We start from the raw sequence: 14393 nt of genomic DNA on the forward strand, positions 1-14393 counted from the left end.
CAAGTCTTCTGTTAGGAATCTTAAATAATTGGCCCCATTCAGACTTGCCGGCAAAAACACTGGACCGATGACGGCACAACCTATTATACCAGCCCACACGTTAATCCGCCACTGGTGTTGAAAATTTGATTCCCTTGATACGCGGGGATTCAAATGAGTCCAAAAATGTTCATTATGCATATTGATAATGCCCGCACGCGTAAATGACGCCTCGTCTGTCCACAGTACCGACGAAGCGAAGTCGGGAGACCTCCCAACCTGGTCGCGGTACCAGCGGCAAAATGCCAAACGTAGATCATAGTCCGCTTGTAACAGCTCCTGCGTTCTTTGAAAATGGTATGGGTGCTGGCCATCATCCCGTAGCACACGCCACACACTCATATGGTTCACACCACCAAAGGCTGCCGCAGCACGACGAGTACTTGTCTTTGGATTGCCGAGAAAATGTTCCAAAACATCTGCCTCGAATTCTGGGTCTCGTGAACTCGGCCGGCCTTCAGAACTGGAACCACGGAACGATCCACTATTATGAAGTCTCATAACCATCTTCCTGAAGCATTCCACAGCAGGAAATGGTCGACGTCGATTTTCTGGGACGCCATCAATAAACTTTGCCCAATAAATTTGGCGAGGCTGGCGCAAGCTCCCATCGGCTGCGCCTACGCACAACATCATCTCTTAGTAATCACTATCGCTTAAGCGTGACATAGTTTAAATAAACACAAAAACAAGACACAAACAAAACGATGACACCTATTTAGTCCTCACAACGCAAACGGCAATTACAGACTGTTACAAAAAATTAAAAAATAGCACCTCTGCCTCAGCGGCGGCACATCAAAGGACGCCGACTGAAACGCAAATTTTGGAATATAGGGTAACGTTTTCATAATGTACCTACAGGGTGAAATTAAAATTATTACCATCCTTTTGAAATAAGACCCTTCTCCTGATACAAATTACATCATTACATACACATTAAACGAATACCTATATCCTACGTCTACGACCTTCAACGTTGCACTGCATACGCCTTTGTTTGTAAACAAGCTCTGACCATCACCCGTACCACTTCCACATAATGCAAGAACTGACTGAGTGATTACGGATATACTGCACTAAGGAGGCAGTCACCCATCGGAAACTCACGACGTCCGAAACGAAAGCCTAACACACTAACCACTACACCATGGAGGCAGTCGACTATAGGAATCAAATCCACGACCTCCGAAACGAAAGCCTAACACTCTAACCACTACACCATGGAGGCAGTCGACTATAGGAATCAAATCCACGACCTCCGAAAACAAAGCCTAACACTAACCACTACACCATGGAGGCAGTCGACTATGGGAATCAAATCCACAACCGCCGAAACGAAAGCCTAACACTCTAACCAACCACTACACCATAGAGGCAGTCGACTATGGGAATCAAATCCACGACTTCCGAAAAGAAAGCCTAACGCTCTAACCACTAGACTATGGAGGCAGTCAACTATGGGAATCAAATCTACGACATCCGCAAAGAAAACCTAACACTCTAACAACTACCCCATAGAGCCAGTCAACTATGAGAATCGAATCCACGACCTCCGAAACGAGTCTAACATTAACCACTAATCCACATCACCATGTATAAAATCAAATGCTGGCGGCGAAAATCAAAGGTGATATTTTTGCCGCCAAAGTTGCCGCCAAAGGCTTGCGACTTCGCTACGATTACGTATCGCGTACGCAAGGCGACTAATCTTGATACTTTGTTTATTTAGGTAAGATTTTTTATGGTTTTACACTATTGCTAATTTAAACTATTCTAAAATATTTCTTTAGATGAGTAGATATTATTAGGAAGTAAGAACCTTAATAGGTTCAACGGATATTAATTATTTCAATTTCACCATGTAATAAACCCATACCCAGAAAGTTGTCGTGTGTAGATAAGTCAAATTAAGTGTAAGCCTGTTGTTAGAAACGTGCGCTCAGCAATAGACGTATGTAAGTTAGTAAAGTACTATTTTTTGCACAAGGTTTAGTCCACTGCACTTGCATAGTAAGTACTGGTTGGAAACTTGACATTCTCGCATCTTTGAAGATTTCGGCAATTATCTCCGAAATCCAAGTTTTCTCACGATATTTTCATTCCAAGCAAGTGATGAAAATTTATTTTATTTTTATTTTTTATTTTTTATTTATGGCACAATGTACAGACATCAGATACAGAAAGTGAGGAAAATAAAAACACTTAAAAATTAATACAACAGGCATATCTGTGCCCAATTATTACTGTGCTCAACATTCATTTTAAAACATTTAGATATACTTAAACAGACACTAAATCAATCATAAAAAAAAATTAAATTAAATTAAAATTACAATAATTAATTCGTGGTCAACGATCAAAACTAATTTCTTGACGTTTACCGACCTTCAGGTTGCACCTTTACGATGAAAGTGTCCCAATACAAAATTTCAACTTTTTGGGAATAAAAAAGAAAATAAGATTTCAAGTTTTTTCATATTTTCATATTATTTTATTTATTACCTACTCTTGAAGTACTAAAGGTGATGGCCTTATTAGTCTTTGAAAATAATGAGGAAAAATGGAACTTTACAACTGAAAATTGTTTCTGATCATTTTAATGTTCAACAATTTAAAAACATAATTTACAAAAACTAGTCGCCAATAGGTCTTTTTTTTAACGATTTTTTGTTATCATTTAACGTATTAAGAATTAAGTCTTTTTAATGTTCATCAGCTAAGCAAGATGTCATAACCCTTGATAATGTTTTGTGGTCCCTGTTTCACAATTAAAAAAGAAGAAAGTCCACGAAACAAAAAAGTAAGTCCCTTTAAAAAGTAAGTTACTAAAAAATTTTTTTTTTAAATATTAAGCGACGGGTCGAACAAGTCGTGTACCCGGTGGAAAGCGTCACGCCTGTCCATAACAGTAGCACTGCCGCTCGAAGGCTACTGCTACGGCGTCCATCTCTCCGAGACATAGTTGACAAGTCCCATGTGCCTGTAATTTCACCAGCCACGGTAATGTGGCAGTACTACCCTGGACGAACTCACAAGGAGCTCTACTGCTACTAGTGATTTTTGAATATGATTTTCGGAACGAAAATGGCTCAAATGCTAATCCGTCAGTGGCAGCGTGTTGTCTTTGCAAATGCAGATTCAACAATAAATGCGGCGTTAATATTTCGACGCGGGAGTAGAATTTTTAAACTGAAAGAACAAAATGAAAGGGACCTTTATGAATCAGTGCTATTCGAGCTTTAATTGCACAATTTCATCTTCACCACAGTGTGACTAATGTAACAAAATATTTTTTTAAGATGGTTTTACGGTATAAACTCATTTTTTAATTTTTTGATTTGGGTCGCTTTCATTGTAAGGGTGCGAAGTATTAGTCGGATAATTGCGTCATATTGCGTCATGCGTTAGAAGAAACCTACCGACTGATTCGCTATAATGCGTTAGAACAGTACCGACGGATGGAAAGAGACAAATTTCATTCATTAAAATATAATAGATGAATGCGTATGTTAAAAAGAAACAGAGATAACTTTAAATATGTGTTTTTTAGAGGACATTAGTTTTATTAATGGATATTAAATGGAAATTTGTGTATTTTGTATGTTTGAAGATATGAAGTTAACGAAACCATATTACGTTATTATGTACTAAGTTTTAAATAATAGTTTTATTATGAACTAGTGTATTTTGGCAAAGTAATCGATAATATTTATTTTTCATTAAATGTTCACACGCATATTACATGAATAAAATAATAATAAATTTAGTAAATTATAACATAGTAATAAGAATATGGCATTAAGTACTTTATCATTTACAATAACATGCCTGAATTTCACAATTTTTTCAAGTTACGTAATTTGGTTGTATTATGATACTCAATAGAGATGTGATGTGACTATTTATTTTCGTTAAATGACATCAGCTGATCGAAACTGTTCATGGCGAAATTTCCATAAATAACGTAGTTTGTACTAAAACAACTTTGCTAAATAGTTTCATACCATTAACTGAATCCGACCTTCAAATATGACTACACCTTGCTGTTACACCCTGTAGATATACGTGATAATCTTTGCCTTTAATTTTATAATTGTGGTTAACTTTCATATTATATTTTATTATGTTTAAGATTGCTTGTCATGTTAATTAAAAGTACTTGCAACTATAATAATAATATTATTAATAATGTATTTATTCTCTTCCACATTGAAACTTATATGCAAGTAGGTACATGAAATATAATCTCAGTACAGAGTACTGAAAAACCGACCTCAAATTTTGCCCGGATTCATCCCCTGGTTCGCCACTATATGGAACTTGACACAGAAGATAATAAATCTCGGTTCTCACTAGTCAAAGTATATTGAGAGAGAAAAACGCCTTCAATTGGAGAATAGCAAAATCAACCATTAAAATAATTGCTCCTTATAATAAAATTTAGGTTCTATTTATAAAAATGAATCTTTATGAATGAAATCGGTTCACAAAATAATCAAAATCTGAATCATCAAAATCCCCTAATTTACGCCGCCCTAATTTTAAGAAAAGAAGAAAAAAATTAAATACTCGTGGAAAACGATATATTTCCCATCGAGGATAAACTCTAATAGCTTTCACGTCGAATACATACCTTAACTTTCCAATTTATTATAAACAAACATTTTTTCTTGGGAATACAAAATGTGTTCCAATTTTTCTTATCATTAGTGTCACTTCAAATAAAAGCCCTTTGCACACGTGAGAGGGGGCTCCTGTCGGATTGGAGTGTACACAGTGAAGTAACCTGTCTCGATAGGTTACTGTCGTCTGGTTACGGTTACGGTTGTTCGTGCGTGTGTCCGTGCATGCGTGCGTGCGTGCGTGCGTGCGTGCGAGCGAGCGCGCGTGCGTTCGTGCGTGTGTGCGTGCATGCGTAAAGCTAACCTTCAGTCAACTTCAGTAACCTGTCTCGACAGGTTACTTCATGTTCATGTTTCGTGGCCGAAAATCGACTTAAATACCAATTTCAGCGCTAGTGACTAAATCGTACTCATTCATGTAAAGCAATCTATCTAAATAATAATTAAGTAATATTTTTATAAACTTTATTGTACATCAATCAGACAAAGCATCCATGCACTTTTATAAGGGTCCAGCAGCATATTTTACACACTCGACAATTAAAAATGTATCCAAATATCATTATTGTCGCTCTCATTCTTGTCTTCTTTTTAGTCAAATAGTTACTTTAAGCCAAACATTTACTTGAAATATAACAATGAGATAGTGATAGTGATGGTGTTGACGGTGGTGACGATGATGATGCTGGTGATGATGACGGTGATGATTGTAGTGATGATGACGATGATTGTGATGACGATGTGAATGGTAATGATGCTGATGATAATGGTGATCATGATGAAGATGTTGATGGTGGTGATGATGATATATTGATGTACAACAAAGTTTATATAACATTAACAAAATACTTTTTAGATAGATATATGGTCTTACACGGATGAGAAGGATTTCGATACAAGAAGTTATATCAAAACATTTGTTACATGTTAAATGATGTTAAATGTTCTTTTGTGAACGATAAAATGTGTGTTGTAATAATAATTTCTCATTACTGTGCCGTCTTTCTCATTTATGTTTACGAGATAATCATTCGTGTTACCGCAATATCATTCGTGTGACCTAAAATATTTCTGTGATTTTATAATTATTGACATTGCTTGAACTTATTTGTACGTTTAAGACCTTAAAACCAAAAGAAAAAGGGTTTTACAAAAATGACCCAAAAAATGCCATTAAAATTCGGAAAGTGAAATTCACTCGTAAACCCAGTGTTATGAGACACCAGGTCTCCCTTTGAGGAACAAATTGTGTTGGAGTGTGTTAGTGCCTGCGCGCGTGCATGCGTGCGTCCGTACGTGCGTGCGTAAAGCAAACCTTCAGTCAACTTCAGTTCAATCACGTCAGTCAGTTCAACATAATGAAGTAATAATAACCATTTACTTATTCTCTCTTGCAGAGGGAAATACTTTTATTTACCTTGTTAAACAACTTTTCCCCTGGTACCTGAAAAATCTTCGCATAAATGAAGTTCTAGTCTTGAGAGTTGGGCAAACCATGCAATGACGTCGTATTTGTGCATTTGAGTGATCCGGTGTAAAAATAATTTCGGAATGTCGTCTTAATACTGTCGAAACAATGTACAGCTGACAAACAGTTAACACCTCACCTAATTTGTATAATTCGACCGTAGGAAACAAACGTGGTTTGTGAAGACCAATTCTTAATATTAGTCGTTGCGCCCTTTCCAATTGAAGTAAGTGTGACATTGACGCCCCACCCCAAGCTGTTATGCAGTAAAAAAGAATAGACTCACAAAGCACAACACAAAAGTTTATCAGGAGATTTGTCTCAAGAACATTCCTCAACTGTCTGAAGACATAAGCTGACCTCGTCATTTCGGAAGTGAGAGCATTGATATGTTCTTCAAATGTCAAATTTTTATCTATTATGAATAGATACCAGCTATAGATACAACTATAGATACCAGCAGCAAATAGTACCTATGAATGTTTCCATAAACTTGTCTAAAAAACTGTTTAAACATAATAATAATAATAATAGTAACTTTTTCATTGGAAAAAAAACCGATCTCAAAAATTTGCTTGTCGGCTTTTTTCGATTTCCATAGGATCCCCTCATCAGATTCTAACTTCTTGGAGACAATGGAACTATTACGGACTCGTTTGTACATTTTGAACTTGTTTTCTGATTGCCATGGTGACGGCGATTTGTTGATTGTTTTGTGTCAAGTGAAAATCGACTTTTATTTATGGAAAATATTTTTTTTATTTGTGATAGCCGAAACGAATCCGGAACAGCATCGTCGGGACCAGGGACCACCTCGATAGTATACCCTTTGAAATAAAAAAGGAATTTTCAAAATCGGTTCACAATTGACGGAGAAATCAGTAGGAAAATCCTCAAATTTTATAGGCATGTCAGCCTATAAAATTTGAGGATTTTCCTCGATTTCATTGGGACCCCTCATCAGATTCTGACTTGGTGATAATGGGACTTCCACGTGAGAGCACCCTTTCAAACGAAAAAACTATTTTCAAAATCGGAAAAATACACACAGCCGAACGTATAACCTCCTCCTTTTTTTAAGTCAGTTAAAAATTTAAAAAACAATTCTTGTTTTGAATAAAACACAAAACGTCTAAATTTTTTTATTTGCGGTACCATGCAACGTTGTTGCACTAATATGGTCATAAAATAACACAGCAATACTACAAATGTACCCATAATATAAAACCAATAATAACAGAACTATTACTTATTTATGTATTATAGGCATCATTCACAGACTGATGATAAGTTACCTAGCACTATGCTGTTCTAATGTTTAGTCTTATTTTTTTGTAATAATTTATATTGAATGTTATGAAATCCTCCTAAGTACCATGTGACTGAGACAAACAAGAGACAATTGTAGATTACCCAAAACTGAAACACTGCACTATAAATTAACAAGTACATAAACAAAATGTCAACTAGTGTCCAAAAAATAAAAGCTAGTTTTGCAGCGTGTAGCGCTCTTGGTTCTCTATCCGCACATGATTTGTTAGATGAAAGATCTGTGAAATTCCCGTCGGTATGAAATTTCTTAAGGTTTACTTCTTTTTCACTCCATCTCTCGTTGAGCCAAGTTTTTAGGTGTTCTTCTTCTAATGGTAAGTTATCAATGGAATATCTGTAACAAATTTTTAATATTATTAAAAGTATAACAGAAATGTTTACTTCTGAACACAGTACTACAAAAGTGTGTGCGTGCGTGCGTGCGTGCGTGCGTGCTTGCGTGCGTGCTTGCGTGCGTGCGTGCGTGCGTGCGTGCGTGCGCGCGTGCGTGCGTGCGTGCGTGCGTGCGTGCGTTCGTGCGTGCGTGCTTCGGGCGTGCGTGCGTGCGTGCGTGCGTGCGTGCGTGCGTGCGTGCTTGCGTGCGTGCGTGCGTGCGTGCGTGCGTGCGTGCGTGCGTGCGTATAATAAACTTTAAGTCTTTGGATAAATAGTGATACGTAGATTTTTAATTACTACTTTGGTCACTTTATTGGTGCATTGATTACATATTTACAAATTAACATGTTATTGAATTGCGTCCAAAATGTCCACTCTGCAATTTACACATTACAACCATATATGATTTCAACCCAATCAATTCATTGTTTTACACTGCCAATTGGGTTGCTAAAATGAGCAATGCGACATAAAATTGTCTTCTACTAGATAAGGTTATAATTAAACAAACTATGTAAAAGAAGATGCAGCAAGCGGCGGTGGACGACATCGATTTGCGCCAGGCGCACATTTTGTTAAATGCTATATAATATAAAATGTTCTCTACGATATAAAGTATACATTTTTTCGTGTCCGTCAGAATGGCTGGACCAAGCGAGATATATAAATCAACTGTGCTCATTACTTACTACCTATTTTCTACTATTTAGTACCTCTAAATAGTAATTATTAATGCCGTTATGGAAGCGGACTTTGCACAATTATTTTCACCATTATGAATATTTTGGGTAGTTTCGAATATTTATTATCAAACGAAACGATTATTAAATAACTGATTATAATTCGTTCCTATTCCTTAATACCTACAAATGGAATTTACATTTGTAATGATGAATTCAAGTAATAATTTATATAATAATTGTTATAAAATATAGCTTGCAAAGATAATCCAGAAACCAAACTTGGCATAGACTAAGCTACTGCTAAACTGTTATTAGCAATTATACGGACAAGACAAACTGTCATTTTTAGATGATAATTTTTCCAAAGGCGTTTTATTATTATTTTTTGAATAACTTTTTATAGAAGCTTCCTAAAATAGGGAAAAAAAAGTATGTTTAGGTAGATATTAGGTGGTAAATAGGTATATAAAAAAGTAAATTATATACTGCTAGAACCATGAAAAACTTAGGGTCGTATTCCAGAACTCTACTAAATACTCAAGTCAGGACTTGAGTATTGCAGTGAGCACTGAAAATCATACTCAAGTCCTTGCCATTAGGGTCGTATTTCCAGTGCTTGAAATCATACTCAAGTCTGCTCAAATCCTGACTTGAGCATTGAGTAGAGTTCTGGAATACGACCCGTAAAGTGGTCCTGCCATCCTGACGTCAGAATGGCTGACCACTTTATTTCTTTAATATTTACGTTAGCACAAAGATAGAAAATATGTCAACAAAAGTACTAAATAGTAGAAAATAGGTAGTAAATAATGAGCACAGTTTGATTTGTATATCTCGTTTGGTTCAGTCATCCTGACGGACACTATATTTCTTTTCACAAAGAGTAACCCAAGCAACGCAGCGCGGGATTTTCGTTCACCAATACTGTCTTTCAAAGAAATAAACCTTATCGTTGAGATGCTAAGTTACACCTTGTATTGACCGGTTGCGTTGTCCCTGCCCGTGCGCCGCTTGCTACAGTTGCTACTTCTTTTTTTTTGTAGAAGAATCAATTTATGTTAAATTGCTCGTTTTAATGCATTGCAGCGTAGCGCCACCTGCCTGCGACAATTTGAGGCGATCTTTAATCGCGAAGATATTAAGGAGATTCCACACGGGCGTCGCATCGGCATTGCATCGTCGCAACTGCGTTGATTGCAACTGACTGAGTTCCACATGAGCTGTTCCGTGGACGCGCGCTGTTTCAACGCACCGTGTGGCATGTCGTTCTGATTTATACTTATGTAGTATAGCGCAGTTGCGACGACGCAATACCCGTCTAGCATTTCCCTAGTTAACCGACGATCCACTTTTCCAACCATGCATTTGTTATTCGGGATGGAAAGAGATACTAGCTGTAATAATTAACTACTGAGCATAGACCATTTCAAGAAGCACTGACCGCCATTATTTTATATAGTCTGGCAATGTTTCTTGGTGAATTTTTAAGGCAAAGCGGCGACAAAAGTATTCAACTTTCATATTGTTAAATCGCACAACAGTTCTGATGTCGATGACAGCTGCAATCTAATGCCGAAAAAGACACTCTTTTTCTCACTCTCTCATTCTTTTTTTTATTATCAAGTGACGGGACGAACAAGTCATGCGCCAGATGGTAAGTTACACTCCTGTTCATAACAGTTGCAGTACCACTCAGAGCTTTAAATCACTAAGACCTGAGGGCCACTGTCACTGCGCCCGTCACCCTGAGACATGAGTTGACAAGTCCCATGTACTACAAGCATACCAACACTCTTACCCTCCACAGCCGGAACACAGTAATGCTAACATTATTGCTTGGCGGCAGAAATAGGTAAGGTGACAGTACTGCCCTGGACGAACTCTTTCACAAGGAGCTCTCATCATCTTATCTATGAACCAGACTCTTGTCGGTGTAGCCTCCTCCACTCCTTTTTACCTTTTTTTTTACTCCTTTTTAGCAAGATTGCTACAAGGCGCTCTACTGCTACTAAAATTACAATAAATACCTTATTTTCACGCAGACGCAGCCTATATATATATTTCGACATTTTCTACACTACATGGTTGTTTGTTCTGTAACCAAACGAGAACCAACCGAGAAATTATTTTTCAGATACAAACCGTTTAAAATGAAAGTACACATGCTTCGGGATTTTATTACGCAGTAGATCAGCTTCCGTCTGCGCGGGAGTGTCGTAGGCCACAGTAACGTCATAAATCGATGTGAGGTTAGAGCGGAGGCTCGAACACAGCGCTGCCCACCCCTTCGTGCGAGGATGGAGGACGAATTCGTATTTCTGATTTAAAAAGTTTAAAGTGAGTGCTTATACAGAAATATTAACAAGAACGACTAATACAGGTACCGTAATTACCCAATATATGAAACTAAAGCATAAACTTACAAAATAAATTCTATGTATACTAATGGCCGAAATAAATCAAACTAATTAAAAGTACCGTCAAACGTAAATTTCCTTGTAACTTTGAATAAAACTGGTTTAAATATTTTTTTCTTATAAAACCTTGTATCAAATACATGGTTAACTGCGTGAATTGTAATGACCAAATATTCTAGATGTCAAATTCGCTCTGGGCCTTTTGGAGGGAAAAGTGTCGTTTTTATTTTGACTTTCAATTATTTTGTGAAATCTAGTTTAAAATGTAATAGGATAGTGCTATTGTGCCTTAATCGAAGATTAAAACTTATACGAATCTCGAACTAAAATACCCGTATCGGCCCGTTCTAAGGAATCCCGAGACAATCCAAGCACGCCGCCACAAATTGCCTACCCTCTTTGTGGCGGCCCTATTTACAGAAACATAATTAAACGAAGACATGGCTCAAAGGACTTGTATCCAAGCCAAAATTATTAATAAATAAAATTCTAGATGTCAATGTGACATAACATTGACGGTTATCAACATTGACTTACAAATAAATGGACGACGGGTCTAATACAAAAACCACGAAAAAAATGTCCCAAGTCAACCTATTTAAACGTAGTGACATGTAAAGGAATATGAAAAAGCTAAAACGTTGAATTTAAATTGTAATGTCATCGCAGTACTGTCTAATTTTGCTTGCTTTGCTGTCAGAAGAAACAAACGAAGACTAAAGCGTGAATGACGCTCTGTATACGATTTTAACGCCCTATAAGTTCGGACACTTTTTAGAGCGGACCCGACGTCCATATAATTGTAAGTCAATGGTTATCAAAGAAGTATTGTGTTACGCGCCATTTTCGGTTTGCGCTGTTCAACGAGTGAAAAGTGTGTATATATACCTTCTTGTGTATATAACTTCAGTCTCATGTGCTTCAGTTTCCTTTTGTAGGTTCCAATTAATCAACCAACACCTACCCGTTCATTGATAGGTGTTGGTCGGTTAATGGTATCCCCAAGCGAATCCCAAATTGTTAGTTATGACAAGTTTATTTAGTTTCATAGATCCATGTTTTTTCATTAAAATACGAGTATAATCTTACCCTAGTCAGTTGAATTGCCAACGAAGAAGATTTTCAATGTCTAAAATAAGTCGATTCAAAGATATTCAAAAGATAAGATAATTTTAAACATTTCAGTTAAATTATTCTAAATTTGAAAACAAAACGATTATTGAATAATCATTAATCAGACATTCATTAATCAATAAAACTTATTTCAACCAATACATTTTTAGTTTCAATATACTTAAAACCTGCCAAGTTAATCATAAAAATGTAATAAAACTAAATAAACGTTTTATAAGTTGGTTTTGGCGGCCACATGCTAACTTGCACTATTCCTTGTTGGAGTCACCTAGTTAGTCTTAATTGCAGTGTCGTTAATGTCTTGTGTATATACCGTAGTTTAATACTATACAATACTATCGTGGCCGTACCTACTTCGACCACATTAATAATTTCGTGACGTTACCTGTCCTATGTTATATATTATTTACAATAATCGGTATACAAATATAAATACCATTTTGAATTTATGCCCAAGTCCTAGAACAAAAATATGTATTCTTACCGGCAAGTTATTAACTGCAGCAAATTTATGGCTTTTACGGCGATTATCTTCACTGAGATCAGTACCCTCTGGAAAAAGTACAATCCTGCATGGATACCGCATTCGAGAATAATAATCCACGAATTGAAAGAGACCAAGCTGATCCTCCTGCCACGCCCGCTTGACGTACAGACAATAGTTTAGCTGCATTATCCAACCTGTAAAAACATATAACGGTAAAAATGGGCGACGGTTACACAGACTATAGATATCGGTACACAAATTTGGAAATTACACTTTTTAGTATAATTGCAGATAATGTTCAAGTATTTCATTTATTGTACAATATTATTTGGATTCAAATTGAATAGAACAAATACGACTTAATGCAAAGAAAACCTTGCATATAAAATGTTGAAAATTGTCTTTTAACATCGCTTGCTAAGTACGCTTACTTTATTATTTTTGCATTATTTATTATTTCATTACCCATTCCAGGAATGTTCTTAATCTCCTCCTTCAGGACAAACTTTGTCTTTGACTTTCCTCCAACATCCAATAAACCCCTTTCTGTTCTGTGTTGTTTACCGTTGACTTTTTCCTTGCAAATACATTTTTCCGGTTGTTGAGTAGCATGATACAGAGCCATCCATACATAATTCCAATCAACACGTGTACGATGATTAATTATAATAATAGTACTTTCATCGGGATCAACATAATCGCCTGAGTGGTGTAGATGCGTATTAAAACAACATTGGAATAACGCCTGAAACATCTACAAATTGGATAACAGTCCTCATACAAACAAATAAGTTATTTAAATGCACATTATCTTACCACTGGGTACAGCTCCCACAAAGCAAACAGTGAGTCAACAATTGTTCTATACAGCTTGTAGTTTAAGAACATTAAGTATATAACAGGACAATACAAAATATAAAAACCTGCAAAAACTAACAACATTTACGATTGCCATAACTTATACAGTCAAGAGCACGTCAAGCTTGACACTTTGGATTTTGGACTGTTCTATCGCAAGTGGCATAGAGTTATATGGCGTGCTCTTGATCTGTACAGTTACGCACTTTGATGAAGTATAATACGTGTTTATATTATAATGTAGTAAAAAAATACGTCGCGAAATACTATCTGTATTTTGAAGAGAAATATGTATTATGCATGTATACTTTTAGACGTATTGTCAAGATAATAGACCATGTGACTAAATCTTTCATAGTTAAAAATTATAAATTTTTGAGTAATTAATAGCTCGTAATCAAAATGGATTAAATACACTAAAATATGATATCGCTACATTTCTCCCGTGATTATGCTTAGTGAGTCGTTCCTCAGCAAGCGCAGTAGAAAATAATAGTTGAAAATAATCTTCCAACTTGCTGAAATGGAAATCTCAAATAATGAACGCACTAAATCGATCATTAACAACAAAGAACTAAAAACATGTATTTGTGATTTTTCGTCATTTTGGCCATACTTAACATTGACGTTTCACTTACCAGCAAGAATAGTGAAATACCAGGCTACACAGAGAAGGAACCCCGCCGCCATGGCGCTCCGGTTTCACACTGCACGAAGCCTTATTAACCAATGCGCCTTGCGTCATTCGCCGCCGCTCCAGGCGAATCCATATGATCGACTCATAAGCTTAATTCTAGTTGTATAATCAACGCCTGTCTTTGAAACCTTCACTATTTTACAGCCTTACTGTTACTAGTACAAAGAGACCTATAAAAATTTACTTATTAATATATTATAATTTGTCATTTTTATTTTGGGTATAATTATAAGTAATTTAGATTTTCGTATCTCCTTCGGCATAAGAGATGAATTTAT

At 36.3% G+C, this 14393-nt stretch overlaps 1 protein-coding gene across 1 annotated transcript; it reads right to left on the reverse strand.

Annotated features, from left to right (window-relative positions):
• Positions 1 to 7334: 7334 nt before the first annotated feature.
• On the reverse strand, positions 7335 to 14179 carry LOC113229685 (lysocardiolipin acyltransferase 1-like). Its single transcript, XM_026463366.1, has 6 exons — positions 14057 to 14179; positions 13377 to 13483; positions 13026 to 13305; positions 12558 to 12754; positions 10665 to 10840; positions 7335 to 7798 (listed from the first exon to the last, which is right to left on the reverse strand). Exons 1-6 carry the CDS (start codon positions 14106 to 14108, stop codon positions 7444 to 7446), a joined length of 1167 nt encoding a protein of 388 aa, XP_026319151.1. The 5' UTR covers positions 14109 to 14179; the 3' UTR covers positions 7335 to 7443.
• Positions 14180 to 14393: the final 214 nt, after the last annotated feature.

The sequence above is a fragment of the Hyposmocoma kahamanoa genome, unplaced genomic scaffold (genome assembly GCF_003589595.1).
Source record: "Hyposmocoma kahamanoa isolate Upper Pololo Valley unplaced genomic scaffold, ASM358959v1 62, whole genome shotgun sequence".
Lineage (NCBI taxonomy): Eukaryota > Metazoa > Arthropoda > Insecta > Lepidoptera > Cosmopterigidae > Hyposmocoma > Hyposmocoma kahamanoa.